Below are 15,541 nucleotides of genomic sequence, written 5' to 3' on the forward strand. Positions count from 1 at the left end.
GTGCTGGGGCATCATCTTCAGCCTATAGGCCCAGCATATCCGACAGACTCATTTGTGAAGCAGGATGTACACAAGGTCAACAGTTCAACCTCACATTGAGTGAGAGTAGTCCATGTACCAGAAACACCTGAATTCCACCAGTGTCATGTCATGATTCAGGATTTCAAATTCTGGAAATTGATGATGGTTTTCCAACTCAGCTGTCCATTCTTCCTGGCTGTGTATATATGGCTTCATCTCAGCATCCCATTCTTCTCCATATCCCTCCATCAAATGCCAGTCTACTATTGAGAGGCGTGAGCTTAGTTACTCTTCAAGAATAACTGTTTCAGCTGCTGTTCCATTGCACATCAGAGGCCATCGGCCCACTGCCTGTTCAGCTGCCTTCGAAGAAAAGGGCACTGTACCTTTTTCGAATTGCGAAGGCCACTTCAGGGATGGTGCCATATTGTCCTGGCCTCTGAAGATGCCTTTTGATAAAGCCATAACCACACTTGTTTTGGCAAGAATCAGTAATCCTTTGTTTTATGTCCTGTTTGTCCATTTTGTCCTGTTGATTCGAGGATACTTTGTTGTCCAGTGGCTAACTTTTGCCACAATGAAAGTTAACTCCATATGCAGTTTCTTCAATGCCCATATTTTCTCTGAAGTAGATTGGTACTGCCAGGAGCCGACATGTCTCATAGTCATAACAAAAAAGAAAAATTTTCTAAGTTATTAAAACATTTTAAATGCCATATTCTGTAGATCTCTGAAGGGTTTGAAGATAACCTGTCTATCTAAAATATATCTACTCAATCTTGAAAACATACCTAATATAACTACAAGTTCTATTATAATATCTAACTACTAACTTTCATTTCTTTATATCCTAATAGTTGGTAATAACATTCAAGGATCAGAAAATTGCATTACATTGTTAGATGAACGGTACAATTAGAAAAATATATATAACATTTTCTAACAATATCAATTTCAATATATATAATTTGTATACAATATAAAACAATCCAATCCAATGTAAAGTATTTACATTTTTCTTTTCTTTCTTTCTTTTTTTTTTTTAATAAGAACCTTAAATCTAATCTCCTTTGCTTAGCCTTTTTCCTAACCCTTGACAACAACTTGTAACCAACCCCCCTAATCAATGAAAATTATCCCAGACCCAAAACCCATTAAAAGACCAAAAAAACCAACCGCCCCACACCACCTCTTTGGGAATGTGGGCGTCGTATTCTTGAAATTGCTTCCTGCTGGGTATGGGCGAAGGTATCTTTATCCTGAAAGAAAAATTTTAGGTTAATTGTCAAATTCTAGGAAAGGAAAATATATCCTTCGTTATCCAGTCTGTGTATAATGCCAAAATTCAGGGTTTATCTCAAATCCTTATTCAAGTAGTCTTTGAGACTGGATCATCTCAGCTAGCTCTTCTCAAAATTGCTCTGAGCACTTTGTAGTTCAAAGCTGATCTGTAGATGATGTTTGTCAGCTTAGTGATGTTATTATTGTCCACGTGGAATTGTTGTTGTTGTGGGGCCCCATCTTCTTCCTGGAGACTTCAGTTGATGTTAGGCCTAACCGTGATTTCCTGCAAAAAACTGATAAGAGACTCGAACACAAAGACTATATATGCGACTTTTTAGAATTAGTTAGTACTCTATATGACCATTTATATCTTAACAAAGTTTAAAATGTATATATATCTATATATATTGATCTTGTAAATTTTGATATAAAATTCATACTTTAAGAAAAGTTTAAAGAATCAGAATAGAATCAAAGAGTTGAGATTTGTAATAGAATAGTCCCTTAATTAATTTGGCTTTTCTCCTGTCCCATAGCAGAAGATGGCTCTTTTCCTCTGGCATGATACAGGGAGTTTGCATTTTCCTTTTAACAACATGCTTGAGTTTAAAGAAGGAGAGAGCCATTCTCCAACTCCAAAGTCAGCTTTAAATTTTAATTGAACTGGGACTATTAGAAGTTAAATAGTGTTAAATCTTTAAAGAAAAGCAGAAACAAACATTTAGGAAGACATAAAATTTTTTTAGATAACATACCCATACGCCATTTCACTCTGTTTCTTAGGATAGATGATTTGTTCCTTTTCTTCAGTTGTCTCATTTGTCCAGTGTTCTTCAAATTCGTTAACCTTCATTCTCCTAAAAGACAAAAACAAAAACCTTTCCCCAAGGTTTTTTGGGGATGTTCCTTTTTGACAAGTTATCTGATTAAATGAAAAGGCATGTGTTACTGGTGTAAGTTAGTTTAAATTGGATGTTTACGATAGTTGATGAACTATCACCTCCTCTAATTAAGAGGTCTCTCTTGTTCAAATCGAACCTTTATCAATTTTGATGGTACCCACAGCTTATCTTCTCCTGTAGAAATAAAAGCAAAACCTCGTCCCCAATGTAACACATACCCTGGTTTCCATTCTGAGGTCAGCACATCCTTAAAGTATATAGGTTGATTTAATTCTGTAGTTTTTTCTATTATTCAATGTCTCTCTGCAGCTGTTGTTCCTTTCTCATTGGCATTGAGAAAATTCAAAGTTAATAGAGCATTATGTAGTCTATTTCTGGGGGTTTTTGTTAGTCCTTTTTGTTTATTTAGCATATCCTTTAGAGTTCTGTTTGATCTTTCTATAACTGCTTGACCTGTAGGATTATGTGGTATACCTGTAACATGGTTTATATTATAATAAGCAAAAAACTGTTTCATTTTAACAGAGACATATGATGGAGCATTATCAGTTTTGATTTGTGCAGGTATACCCATAATGGCCATAACTTCTAGCAAATGAGTGATTACAGAATCAGTTTTTTCAGAACTCAAAGCAGTTGCCCATTGAAATCCTGAATAAGTATCGATAGTGTGGTGTACATATTTCAGTTTTCCAAATTCTGCAAAGTGAAACACGTCCATCTGCCAGATTTCATTCCTCTGAGTACCCTTTGGGTTACATCCTGCTGGTAATGGTGTTTGATTGTAGAAGGAACAAGTAGGACATTTCTTTACTATTTCTTTGGCTTGTTGCCAGGTTATGGAAAAATCCTTTTTTAAACCTTTACTATTTACATGATGTTTTTTATGAAATTCTGAGGCCTCCAGCACATTTCCTATCAATAATTTATCAATCTCATCATTGCCTTGTGCTAGAGGGCCTGGCAGACCAGTATGGGATCGGATGTGAGTTATATATAAAGGATGACTCCGTTTTCTGATTGTATCTTGTAATTGAATAAATAATGAAGTTAATTCTGAAGCATCGTGGATAAATTCTGCAGTCTCAATATGTAATACTACTCTTTCAGCATACTGAGAGTCAGTTACTATATTGAGAGGTTCTGAAAAATCCATTAATACCAACAGAATAGCATACAATTCTGATTTTTGAACTGAATTATAAGGACTTTGAACCACTTTACTTAAATTTTCTGATTTGTAACCTGCCTTTCCTTGTTTGTTGGCATCTGTATAAAATGTACGAACTCCAGATATGGGTTTTTTCCTCACAATTTGAGGCAAGATCCAATCAGCTCTCTTTATAAGATCAATTCTATTGCTTTTGGGATATTTGCTGTTAATTTCTCCCAAAAAATTACTACAAGCTTTTTGCCAAGCTTCATTTTCTATCCATAATTTTTCAATGTCCTCCTTAGTTAAAGGTACGACAATTTCTGCTGGGTCTATTCCTGCTAATTGACGAAGTCTCAATTTTCCTTTCCAAATCAAGTCAGAGATTTTTTCCACATAAGTTTTTAATTTTTTATTTGGTTTATTTGGTAAAAATATCCATTCCAATATAATATCTTCCCTTTGCATTAATATTCCTGTTGGGGAATGCCTAGAAGGTAAAATAACCAAAATGCAATCCAGCTTTGGATCAATACGATCTACGTGCCCTTCATGTACTTTCTTTTCTACCAAGGCCAATTCTTTCTCAGCTTCAGGTGATAATTCTCTTGGACTATTTAAGTCCTTATCACCTTCTAAGGTTTTAAACAAATTATTCAGTTCATCATTTTTTACCCCAACAATAGTTCTTAGATGAGAAATGTCTCCAAATAATCTTTGAAAGTCATTAAGAGTCTGTAGTCGATCTCTCCTAATTTGCACTTTTTGAGGTCTAATTTTTTGAAGTTCTATTTTATATCCTAAATAATTAATAGAATCTCCTCTTTGTACCTTTTCTAAAGCAATTTGTAATCCCCAGCAAGGCAAAATTTTCTTTACTTTTTCAAACATTCTTTCTAAAGTATCTGCATTTGAATCAGCTAATAAAATATCATCCATATAATGATAAATTATAGATTTAGGAAATTTTTTACGTACCACTTCTAATGGCTGTTTTACAAAATATTGGCACAAAGTTGGGCTATTCAACATTCCCTGTGGGAGAACCCTCCATTGAAATCTTTTAACCGGTTGAGAATTATTATAAGTAGGCACTGTGAAAGCAAATCTTTCTCTGTCTTTTTCTTGTAAGGGTATTGAAAAGAAACAGTCTTTTAAATCAATAACTATGAGAGGCCAGCCTTTTGGTAACAGAGTAGGTAAAGGAATTCCAGATTGTAAAGAGCCCATTGGCTGAATTACTTTGTTAATTGCTCTAAGGTCTGTTACCATTCTCCATTTACCAGATTTTTTTTTTATAACAAATACAGGAGAATTCCAAGGGCTGGTTGATTCTTCAATATGATGAGCATTTAACTGTTCTTCCACCAGCTCTTGTAAAGCCTGGAGTTTCTCTGTTGTTAAAGGCCATTGCTGAACCCATACAGGCTTGTCTGTTGACCATTTTAAAGGTAGAGCTGTTAATGTTTTTGGAAGATTATCAGTTGTTGTGCCCTGTTCTTGTATGACATGGATGGCTGGTGAGCACTCATTAGAATAATATCTTTTAATATTTCTCTCAGAAACATGTACTAATTTATGATTTGTTTCTGAGATTGGAGGGATATTAATCTGAGTATTCCACTGTTGTAACAAGTCTCGACCCCACAGGTTCATAGCTATGTTAGCCATATATGGTTTTAATTTTCCTTTCTGTCCTTCTGGACCTATACATTCAAGCCATCTTACACTTTGTTTCACTCTAGATAATGTCCCAATTCCTAAGAGTTGAATGTTTACCTCCTGAAGAGGCCAAGTTGGATGCCAAAATTCTGGTGCAATTATGGTAATGTCAGCACCTGTGTCTACCAGACCAGACAACAAAACACCATTTATTTTTATTGTTAGTTTTGGTCTTTGTTCATTAATAGAAGTTTGCCAAAAAATTTTCTTTATGTTTTTTCCTGTATTTCCTATTTTCTCTGTTTCATCATCTCGACTAACATGATTTATTCCAATAGACATTTGGTTATTTAGTTGCTTTGAGTAGGGGTTTCCTCTACAACTGCAGGAAAGGTTTGAACTGGATTTACTGTGGGGGCCTGCCTGAGGCCCCTCTGGGAGTTTCCCGAAGCTCGAGGCAGAGGGTTACCCTGTCTGTCCCTTGTTGATCTACATTCGTTGGTCCAGTGTTTTCCCTTACCACACCTTCTGCATACTCCAGAAGGAAGGGGCATTCTGTTGCCAGTGTTCCTTGAAGAAACATTATTTCTAGGAATGACCTGTTTACAATCCCTTTTCAAATGTCCTTGCTTTCCACATCCAAAACATCTAACATTGCTCAAACCTTTTGAAATTGCTTTTCCTACCCACATATCATCATGGTCATAAGCCTCTACATTAACTGTATCTCTAATCCAATCTTCCAAAGGTGCAGATCTTGCCTTTAACGGCCTAATTATTCTTTTGCACGCTGCATTTGCATTCTCAAAGGCTAAAGATTCAATTATTATCTGACTAGCCTGTGAATTCGGGACCATTTTTTGTACTGCTGAAGTCAATCTTTGTAAGAAGTCTGTGAAAGATTCTTTGGGGCCCTGTATAACCTTTGTAAATGACTCAGTTTTTTTTCCTGGTTCTTCAACTCTGTCCCATGCATTCAAAGCTGCCGTTTTACATAGAAGTAGGGTTTGGACATCATATGAACATTGTGTTTGTACTGAAGCATATTGGCCTTCGCCAATAAGCTGATTCTGGCAGACTTGTATTCCGCTATCCCTCCATTGTCTTTCTATATTTTTAGCCTCATTACTGAACCACATTTTCCACTGGAGATTTTGTCCGGGTTCAAGAACAGCCTGTGCCAATTCCCGCCAGTCCTTTGGTATAATCCTATTACAAGTTGACCAGGTGTTTAACATTTGCTTTACATATGGGGAGTGCATGCCATAAGATGCTATTGCCTCCTTAAATCTTCGTAAGTCTAACATTTCAACTGGAACCCAAGTATTTTGTTCATTCTCTTCATCAGGTAGCTGCTGTACGGCTACTGGATAAATTAAGGGTGATTGTGTGAAAACTGGCTTTCTTTCTGTAACCTTACGATCCAATTTTGAAACAACTTCACTATTTATTTCTTCTGTCTGAATTTGAATTTCTCTATAATTCATTTTTACCGGTTTAACAAGTTTTTCTAAGACTGTTATCCTGGCACTTAAGTTGACGATCTTTTTAAATAGTAAAATGAGGATAAGAAAAGTAATAAACTGAATAATTCGATCAATATTAATCTTTTCATATAGTTGTTCCATTGTCAGAGTGCCTAAAATTTCAAACAAAGCCCAATTTTCTTCCAATGTACACATAAAGCCCATTTTTTTTTTTTAATGTAGAAAAAAATTCTCTTTTAAATAGATATGTTAATTGACTTACCAAGTCTGGGTAGAACAGTAGAATCCCAGGGAATTTCACAGCCACCTGGTGTTCGAGGTGTGAATCCAGGGAGAGAGAGAGAGAGAGAGAGAAAGAGAAAGTGTAGCCGCTTGAGCCGAGTCAAGCCTTGGCTTTACAGGCAGGGGCCCTGTTCAGCGGGGCAGGTCTGAGTTGTTTGTAGCAGTTCCAGCTGCGGGTCAGTCAGGCCTGGGCCCAAGCTAGGCAGCCGGGCCGCCCAGGCTGGAAACCGGACCTGCCGCCAAGCCAAGCCAATCGGTTTTTAATGAATTCTTGTCACGTTGGGCGCCAAATGTAGATGTATCCAACCTTCCCATCAAACAATAAACACAGAACCAATGCAAAGAAGAAAGCCAAGAGGTCAGAGCCAAGAGCCAAAACCTTACCCTTCCTCCTGCAGTGGTCCTACCTCTCTGAACCAGAGCTACCCCTCTGTTAAAGTCTTTATATAGAGTTCCTGTCCTGCCTTCTCATTGGTTGTAAACCCAACCACATGACCGCCTCCTCACAGCCTGTCTGTATAGGCCTCCAGGTTTTCCATGATTGGTATTAAGATTAAAGGCATGTGTATCCAATAATGGCTGTATCCCTGAACACACAGAGACTTACCCAGCTCTGCCTACTAAGTGCTGGAATTACAAGCGTACGCTACCACTGCCCTGCTTTCCTATGGCTTGCTAATAGCTCTGACCCCCGGGCAACTTTATTTATTAACATACAAATAACATTTTAATACAAATAAAATATCACCATAATTTTATTTCATTTTTATGAGTGTTTTGTCCACATGCATGTCTGTGAATCACATGCACGCCTGTTTCTGAGATGGCCAGAAGAGGGTGTTGGGTTTCCTGGAACTGGAGTTACAGACAGTTGTGAGTGAACTGCCATGTGGACGGTAGGAACTGAACCTGGGTCCTCTGGAAGAGCAGCTAGTACATTTAACTACTGAGCCATCTCTCTAGCTCCCCAAATTATTTTTTTTAATAAGTTTTTTGTTGCTGGTATTTTTCTTTGGTTTTATTTATTTGAGACATGTAGACAAAATTCTCAACAGTCTTATTAAATAAGAAACACAGAGCCAAATACAGAGTTAAAGCCAAGAGGTCAGAGCAAGAGCCACGACTGCTTTATCTGACCACCTCGCAGCCGCTGTCGTTGCTTCCCCAGAGAGAGAGAGAGAGAGAGAGAGAGAGAGAGAGAGAGAGAGAGAGAGAGAGAGAGAGAGAGAGAGAGAGAGAGAGAGAGAGAGAGAGCTTCTTCCTGTGTGACTGTCTTCTTATTGCCTTTCTGTTCTGCCTTCTCATTGGCTCTAAACCCAACCACATGACTTCCTCATCACTGTCTGTCTATACAGACCTCCAGGTCTCTATGGTTGGTACTGGGATTAAAAGTTCAGGTCACCTTGCTTGACTATGTCCTTGACCACACAGAGACTCTGCCTGCCATGTGATTGGATTAAGGGCATGTGCTACCACTGCCGGACTTCTGCTTAATGGCTATGACCTCTGATCTCTAGGCAACTTTATTAACATACAAATAAAATCACATTTCAGCACAAATAAAATATTACCATAGAGACAGGAACTCAGTATGTAGCATAGGAAGAATTCATGAGACTTTAAAGCACTGTTTTGTTTTGTTTTTGAGACAGGATCTTGCTATGTAGCCTAGGCTGCTCTTGAATTTATGGCAGCCTTCCAGGTTCTGAAATGGAAGAATACACTACCATACCTGCTCTAAGTGCTTCTTTCTTTCTTTTAATTTATTTTTATTTTATGTGCATTTGTGTTTTGCCTGCATGTATATCTGCGTTTTGGAGTTGGTTCCCCTGGAACTGGAGTTACAGACAGCTGTGAGCTGCCATGTAGGTGCTGGGAATTGAACCTGGATCCTGTGGAAAAGCAGCCATTGCTCCTAACTGCGGAGCCATCTCTCCGCCACAGTGCTCCTTTCTTGATGGAGTGCAAAAATTAATGTTAACTGTCTTTGAAATATATAAGTCTACCAATTTCAAAATTTTATTCATCAAAAATAAAAGGAGCTGGGCGGTGGTGGCGCACGCCTTTAATCCCAGCACTTGGGAGGCAGAGCCAGGCGGATCTCTGTGAGTTCGAGGCCAGCCTGGACTACCAAGTGAGTTCCAGGAAAGGCGCAAAGCTGCACAGAGAAACCCTGTCTCGGAAAAAAAAAAATAATAATAGATAAAAAAAATAAAAGGAAAAGGGAAAACTTAGACTTCTTATATGTATGTTGAAGCTTCAAAGTACATTAAGCAGAAATCTGTGTTAGCATCTGTGTGTCCGTGTAGTGAGTATTCTGACTGGTGATGACAGGCTAGTTTGCTGGGAATCTGGTACTGTGTCAATCATGTATTCCTAAGTGATAATGCTCTTTACTAAATGGTACTGCCTTGTAAGGCTTACATGCTTATAGTGTATTAAAATAGTATGCTGTATTTTTTCCCATAGTTATCTTAAACTGAAATGTCACTAACAGTTGCTTAATGTAATTTAGAAGTCCAATGATAAACTGGATTATGCCTCCCCACCAAACCTATACATTGAAGCCATATCAGTATGATTACACTGAAAAAATTATATTGAAAATTACATTGAAAAAATGGTCTTTAAAGAGGTTATTAAGGTCATAAGAAAATAAGACCTTATAAAAAGAGGAAGAGAGTTGGGGAGATGGCTAGCCTGAGACATGCTTGTAATGCAAGTTTGAGGATCCCTAGCACTCACGTAAAAGTTTAAGAGTAGCAGCACACATCTATAATCTCAGTGCTGGGAGAGGTGGAGGCCAAGTGGACTCATGCAGTTCACTGGTCAGTCAGCCTAACTGAGTCTGTGAGCTCCAGATTCAGTTAGAGGCCATTTCAAAAAATCAGGTGGACTCCTGGGGTAATGGTGCACGCCTTAATTACCAGCACTCAGGAGGCCATCTTGGTCTACATAGTGAGGTCCAGGTCATCCAGAGCTTCATAATGAGACCCTGTCTCACATACATATAGACAAATAGATAAATAAGGTGTAGAGTGGATGTGAAAGGCACTCTCTGGCATACACATGACACCCCATACTTCTTTTTTTTCCTAAAATCACATATTTTATAACTTCCTTTTTTCTCTCTCTCCAAATTTAGTCTGTGCAGAAGCCTATAACCCTGATGAAGAGGAGGAAGACAATGACCCAAGGGTAAGAACTGAGGCTAAGGTGTTGTGTAGAATTGTCTTTCCTACCGAGTCTCTTCTGCTGTCTACCTCAGCTTCATCACTGATGGTGGAAGATGTGTGAATTACATTTCTCTCATAGGCAGACCCTAACTTCTAATGTCTGTATGCCTGTGTGGATGTGTGTAGAGACTATAAAGCTACACAGGCAACCATGAGAGAGGAGTGAGGGGTGTAGAGAAGGGTTAAGAAGGAGGGCAAAAGGACATCTGTGGCATGCAGACGAAAAGGTTACTGAGGGTGCAGAGGTCAAGTGGGGGGAGGGAAGAAAGGGGAATTGGCGAGCAGAGGAAGGAAGAGAAAGAACAAAAACATAGTTTGTATGAAAAATACCAAAGATGTTTTGTGACTGATAAAAGTAAATTTTAGCTAGGCATGATGGCACATGCCTTTAATCCCAGCACTCGGGAGGCAGAGGCAGGCAGATCTGTGAGGCCAGCCTGGTCTACAGAGTGAGCTCCAGCACAACCAGGGCTGTTACACAGAGAAATCCTTTCTCAAAAAACCAAAATAAATGAATGAATGGATGGATGGATGAATGAAAATAGTTTCTGTGGGATGTCATTTTTATACAGTACATTGAAACTAGCCCCAGTTGAGGGTTTGGTGAGAAGAACCTGACAGAGCAGGTTCTAGGCAGAATTCTTCCCAAGGATTCAAATGGAGATCATTACATTGTTGTAATAGTGAAAAATGGGAAAAAACTAAAGTGACTCTTTAATCAAGGATTATCACCTACGGCTAAATTATGTCATATTCAAAGTAAGAGAACTATATAGAACAGGATTTAATGCTGTTGCATTTGTTAGCATTTAGGCCTCTGTACTGGCCTGCCCTTGGAGTCCTGACAAGATACACCTCAGCTGCAGCCACTAAGAGCACCCCCTGTGGGGATTCCCTATATTTCCTTATAATAGGCAGGTCTTGTACACTCCTGTCTCTCTCTCCTTTCTTTTTCCCTTCCTTGTCCCCAGGGACTGGTCCCTGCCCCTTGTCTGCCCCTTGTCTGCCCCTTGTCTCTCCCCTTCCCCTCCATAAACCTCCTATGTGGCCCTATTGTATGATGTGACTCCTTCCCCTGTTGTTTTTAAAATACAACAGCATATATGTTTAAATGAGGTGCTTCTTAATTTTATAATTAATTTTGTAAACTAAAATAATTAATGCATTTGTCTGTTTGTATATCTCTGCAGAGACTTACACCTAAAAGAGTATAACCTAGATTGTAACCATGGTTGTGATAGCATCCTAGTTGACTATGTTTTTTGTTTGTTTTTTGAGATGGTTTCTCTGTGTAGTTCTAGCTGTCCTGGCACTCTGTAGACCTGGCACTCTGTAGACCTGGCACTCTGTAGACCTGGCACTCTGTAGACCAGGCTGGCCTCAAGATCTGCCTGCCTCTGCCTCCTGAGTGCTGGGATTAAAGGTGTGCACCACCACTGGTTGATTGATTTAAAGTTCAGGTTTTTAGACTTATTTACTTTTATTTATATGAATGTCCATATATATGTACCACATGCCTGCCTGGTTCCTGTGGAGATCAAAAGAAGGCATTGGATCCCCTGGAACTGGAGTTACAGGCTGTTGTGAACTACCATTTGGGTGCTGGGAACCAAACCCAGATCCTCTGAAAGAGAAACAAATGCTCTTAACCTTGGACCCATTTCTCCAGCTCCCAGTTTTGTTTTTAATTATGTATGAGTGTTTAGTTTGCATGTATGTCTGTGCACTACATGTCTGCCTGGTCCTAACAAAGAACAGAAGAGGGCATCAGATCCCCTAGGACTGGAGTTTTGAGTTGCCATGTGGGTGCTGGGGATTGAACTCAAATTCTCTGGAAGAGTAGCCAGTGCTTTTAACTCCTGAGCCTTCTCTCCAGCCCCAGCAGCCTCCCCCCACATCTTAAAACTCTTAAACAATTAACATTTATGAACTTTTGTGTTTACATGAGTGGGGTTATAAAAGACACTTCTATGGTCATGCATACTTTAAAATGAGTAACCTATGAAGGATTTCTGAAACACTGTAATAATTTGTGCCAGATGTGGTGATGCACACACCTTTAATCCCAGAACTCTGGTAGCAGGGGCAGTCAGGTATCTGTGAATTTGAGGCCAGCCTTCCCTACATAAGAGATTCCAGGCCAGTCAAGGATACATTGTGAGACCTTGTCTCAAAAAAAATGAATAAACAATTAAAAATAAAGTGCTACCATTGAGTGATTATAAGAGGTGTGCAGACTTGAAAAAAAATTAACTCTGGATATTGTAAAACTCTTGATGACTTTTCAAATTTAAAACACGTTTTCTCTAATTTCCTATTGCAAATGTATGGTATTAGTTCCCTCTTTCCACCTGTGTGTGGGTTCTGGAGATTGAACTCAAATTGCCAGGCTACCACAGCAAGCATCTTTACCTGCTGAACCATCCCCTCATATTACAAATTTAATATATTTATTTTTGGTAAAAATCATGCTTAGGAAGTAGCATAATAGGTCTCTCAATCATAATATCAATGTTAGGTTGTAATATTTCTTTTTAGTTGAGTAAACATTTTTGTCTATAATAATGGTAATAGTTTTAAAGCACCTACTAAATGAATTTAAGGTACTGTTTTAGAGACTTTACATATATTATTTAATTCATATGACAACTAATTTGTAAATACCACTATTATTGTTACTAATTGTTGGTGTGTGAACTGTAGCTTATATAGTTGTTGTTAATTACCATCTCTATGTAGATGTCAGTAGACAACATGAACTCCTCTGATTATTTTCTTTGAAAGTACTCTTTCTAGGCTGGAGAGATGGATCAGTGGTTAAGAGAACCTGCTGCTCTTGCAGAGAACCTACATTCAATTCCCAGAACCCACATCAGGTGGTTCTCCACCACCTTATAATTCCAGCTGTGGGTGATTGGGCACCTCTGGCCTTTGTAGGCACTTGCGCTCACATGCACCCACCCATACACTGACCCACACATACACATAATTAAAAATAAAGATAATTTCAAAAATATTTACTACCCACAGTTTTTCCCGTCGTAAATCAGAGCAGTATTGTTCATTTGGAGTCATCCTTAACTCTTCTTGCCTTTTTTTTTTTTTTTTTAAATCACTTCATCTAATTTTTCAGTGAGTTTAGTGTACTCTGTCTTCAAAATCTATCCAAACTTCTCTACTTCTTGGTGTTGTTTTATCTTGGGCACAGTGGCTGCACCTTAATCTACTGCTATTACAACCAGCATTTTTGACTCCAAAGTTACCAGCCTGCTTCTGCCACTGCCAATAAAGGTAGCTTTTACTAAGTCTTTATGGTTCTACTTATAAATAAAACTTGAGACCCAAAGGCTGGGGTGATAACCTGCTAGCTCAGAAAGATTGAGTAGCAACTAGCTGACCTTTTCTCCTTGCTGGTGGCTCCCCAAAAGCCCATCCTTCCACTCCGCCAAAGCCACCCCACTTAAAACCCCTCCATTCTCCCGGTGTGTCTTTATCTCTTCAGCCTTCTGATGCTCTGTGGTTACTAGTACTTTCTGATAGCTAGTTGTTAACTCAGCCTCCTGACCCAAGATTAATTTTATTTAATCAATGCAAATGCAAACTGGGGGTTTACAGTGTGATCAAATATCCCCCAACTTCATAGTTACCACCTGGTCCAAACAATATTGTATGCTTCCCAGCTTCCTCTAGGCCTAACTGTAATTCTAATCCTAACCCTAATTTAACAGCCTTGTGGTCCTTCAGATATTAGATCTCTTCCTGAATTGATAACCTCAAACCACTCCCAAGTTGTTAGAGAAAGTTCCATTTATTCTATGACCTATGTATAGTGTCCTCTGAGTTTGGACGTCCCTCCTGCAACCGGCCTGTCCTGATCTTCCCTGTCTGCATCAGTCTCATCTCTCCCAGTTAGCTGTCACATCTGCTCCTCCTCCTCCCACCAGAAGGTCCTGGCTCCTGCCACAGCTGTCTGGCCACCTGCTCTCTCAGGTTGTACTGCTTGAGGCCTTAGTGCAGCTGTCACTTCCTCAGGGGGCCTCGCCGAGCCAGACTACACAGACTCTCGTGCTCACCTCACTTGCCTACTGTTTGTCCTTAATCTTGTCAGTCTCCAATGTATTTTATGTGTTTAGAGTATGTGCTCACTGTTGTCTCCAGAGCTGAGAGTGTCTGGAACTGAGGAGATGAACAGTATTTATTGAAGGAACAGTTTATAACCCTCTACTGTCCAGATGAGAATCTGGAGGCTTCCAGGGGATAGCTGATGATTGCCAGCCACACAGACAGCAGGTAGCTCCAACAATGCTTCTCACATTGCCTCCCCATAGCAGCATACTGCTTGCTGGATTTGTAAAATTAGAATTGTTTAAAACACAGACACATACACACACACACACACACACACACACACACACACACACACACACACATTTTGCTTTTTTTTTTTTTGTTTGTTTGTTTGTTTGTTTTTTCGAGACAGGGTTTCTCTGTGTAGCTTTGCGCCTTTCCTGGGACTCGCTTGGTAGCCCAGGCTGGCCTCAAACTCACAGAGATCCGCCTGGCTCTGCCTCCCGAGTGCTGGGATTAAAGGCGTGCACCACCACCGCCCGGCTACATTTTGCTTTTTTTAATCATTTTTCCCCCCTCACTTTTTAGGAAAAAGAAATACATTAATTTTTAAATGGGTGATTTTCAAATGGAATCAAATAATTGTCTTGGCTTTATTTCAATTGACAGGTGATTCATCCCAAAACTGATGAGCAGAGATGCAGGCTTCAGGAAGCTTGCAAAGATATTCTTCTTTTCAAAAACCTTGATCAGGTAACATTGATTTTAAATATATTTTTGTTATAATGATTGTTTAGCTGTTTTCCTATTTGGCATTTAAGCAGTTTTTAACATGTTAGTCACAGTTCAATTAGGCATGTATCTTCAGATTTGTCTATTTACAAAATTTGTGTATTTGCTTTTATTCTGTTGTTCACTATAATGAAGATACAGTTTTAAGACAGAGTCTTGCTGGGAGGTGGTAGAGCACGCCTTTAGTCCCAGCACCCAGGAGGCAGAGGCCGGCGGATCTCTGAATTTGAGGTCATCCTGGTCTACAGAAAGAGTTCCAGGACAGCCAGGGCTACATAGAGAAACCCTGTCTCAAAAAAACCTTAAAAAAAAAAAAAAAAAAGTGTTTTTGTTTTTGTTTTTTTATGTAGCCTTGGCTAGCACTGGAACTCCCTGTATAGACTAGGCTAGCCTCACACTCAGAGAGATCCATCTGCTCCCACCTCCTGAATGCTGAGATTAAAGTCATACACTGCCACACCTACTGATGTGGCTTTTAAATGCCTTTAGTAATACCAGTAATTTAGAAACTATGTAATTTAGTTATGCTGCCAAGAAAAGCCAAGGTAGCATGACCCTGGCTTTGATTGGAGAGTCTGAATTTATTTGACAAAGGGATTGATTTCCCTAGAGATGCGGCGATGTTGTTCTTGTCACCATAGCAACTAATCCACA

General features: G+C 39.1%; 1 protein-coding gene across 2 annotated transcripts in view; it reads left to right on the forward strand.

Annotated features, from left to right (window-relative positions):
- The window catches only part of Prkar2a (protein kinase cAMP-dependent type II regulatory subunit alpha), an 86,040-nt gene that overhangs the window by 34,145 nt on the left and 36,354 nt on the right, over positions 1–15,541 (forward strand). For both annotated transcript variants that reach the window (XM_052721321.1, XM_052721315.1), the window contains exons 3-4: positions 9,937–9,989; positions 14,765–14,848. In XM_052721321.1, the coding sequence (XP_052577281.1) occupies positions 9,937–9,989; positions 14,765–14,848 (137 nt within the window). The remainder of the gene's footprint in view (positions 1–9,936; positions 9,990–14,764; positions 14,849–15,541) is intronic.

This window comes from Peromyscus californicus, unplaced genomic scaffold (genome assembly GCF_007827085.1).
Source record: "Peromyscus californicus insignis strain IS unplaced genomic scaffold, ASM782708v3 Scaffold_11__1_contigs__length_118956290, whole genome shotgun sequence".
Taxonomy (NCBI): Eukaryota; Metazoa; Chordata; class Mammalia; order Rodentia; family Cricetidae; genus Peromyscus; species Peromyscus californicus.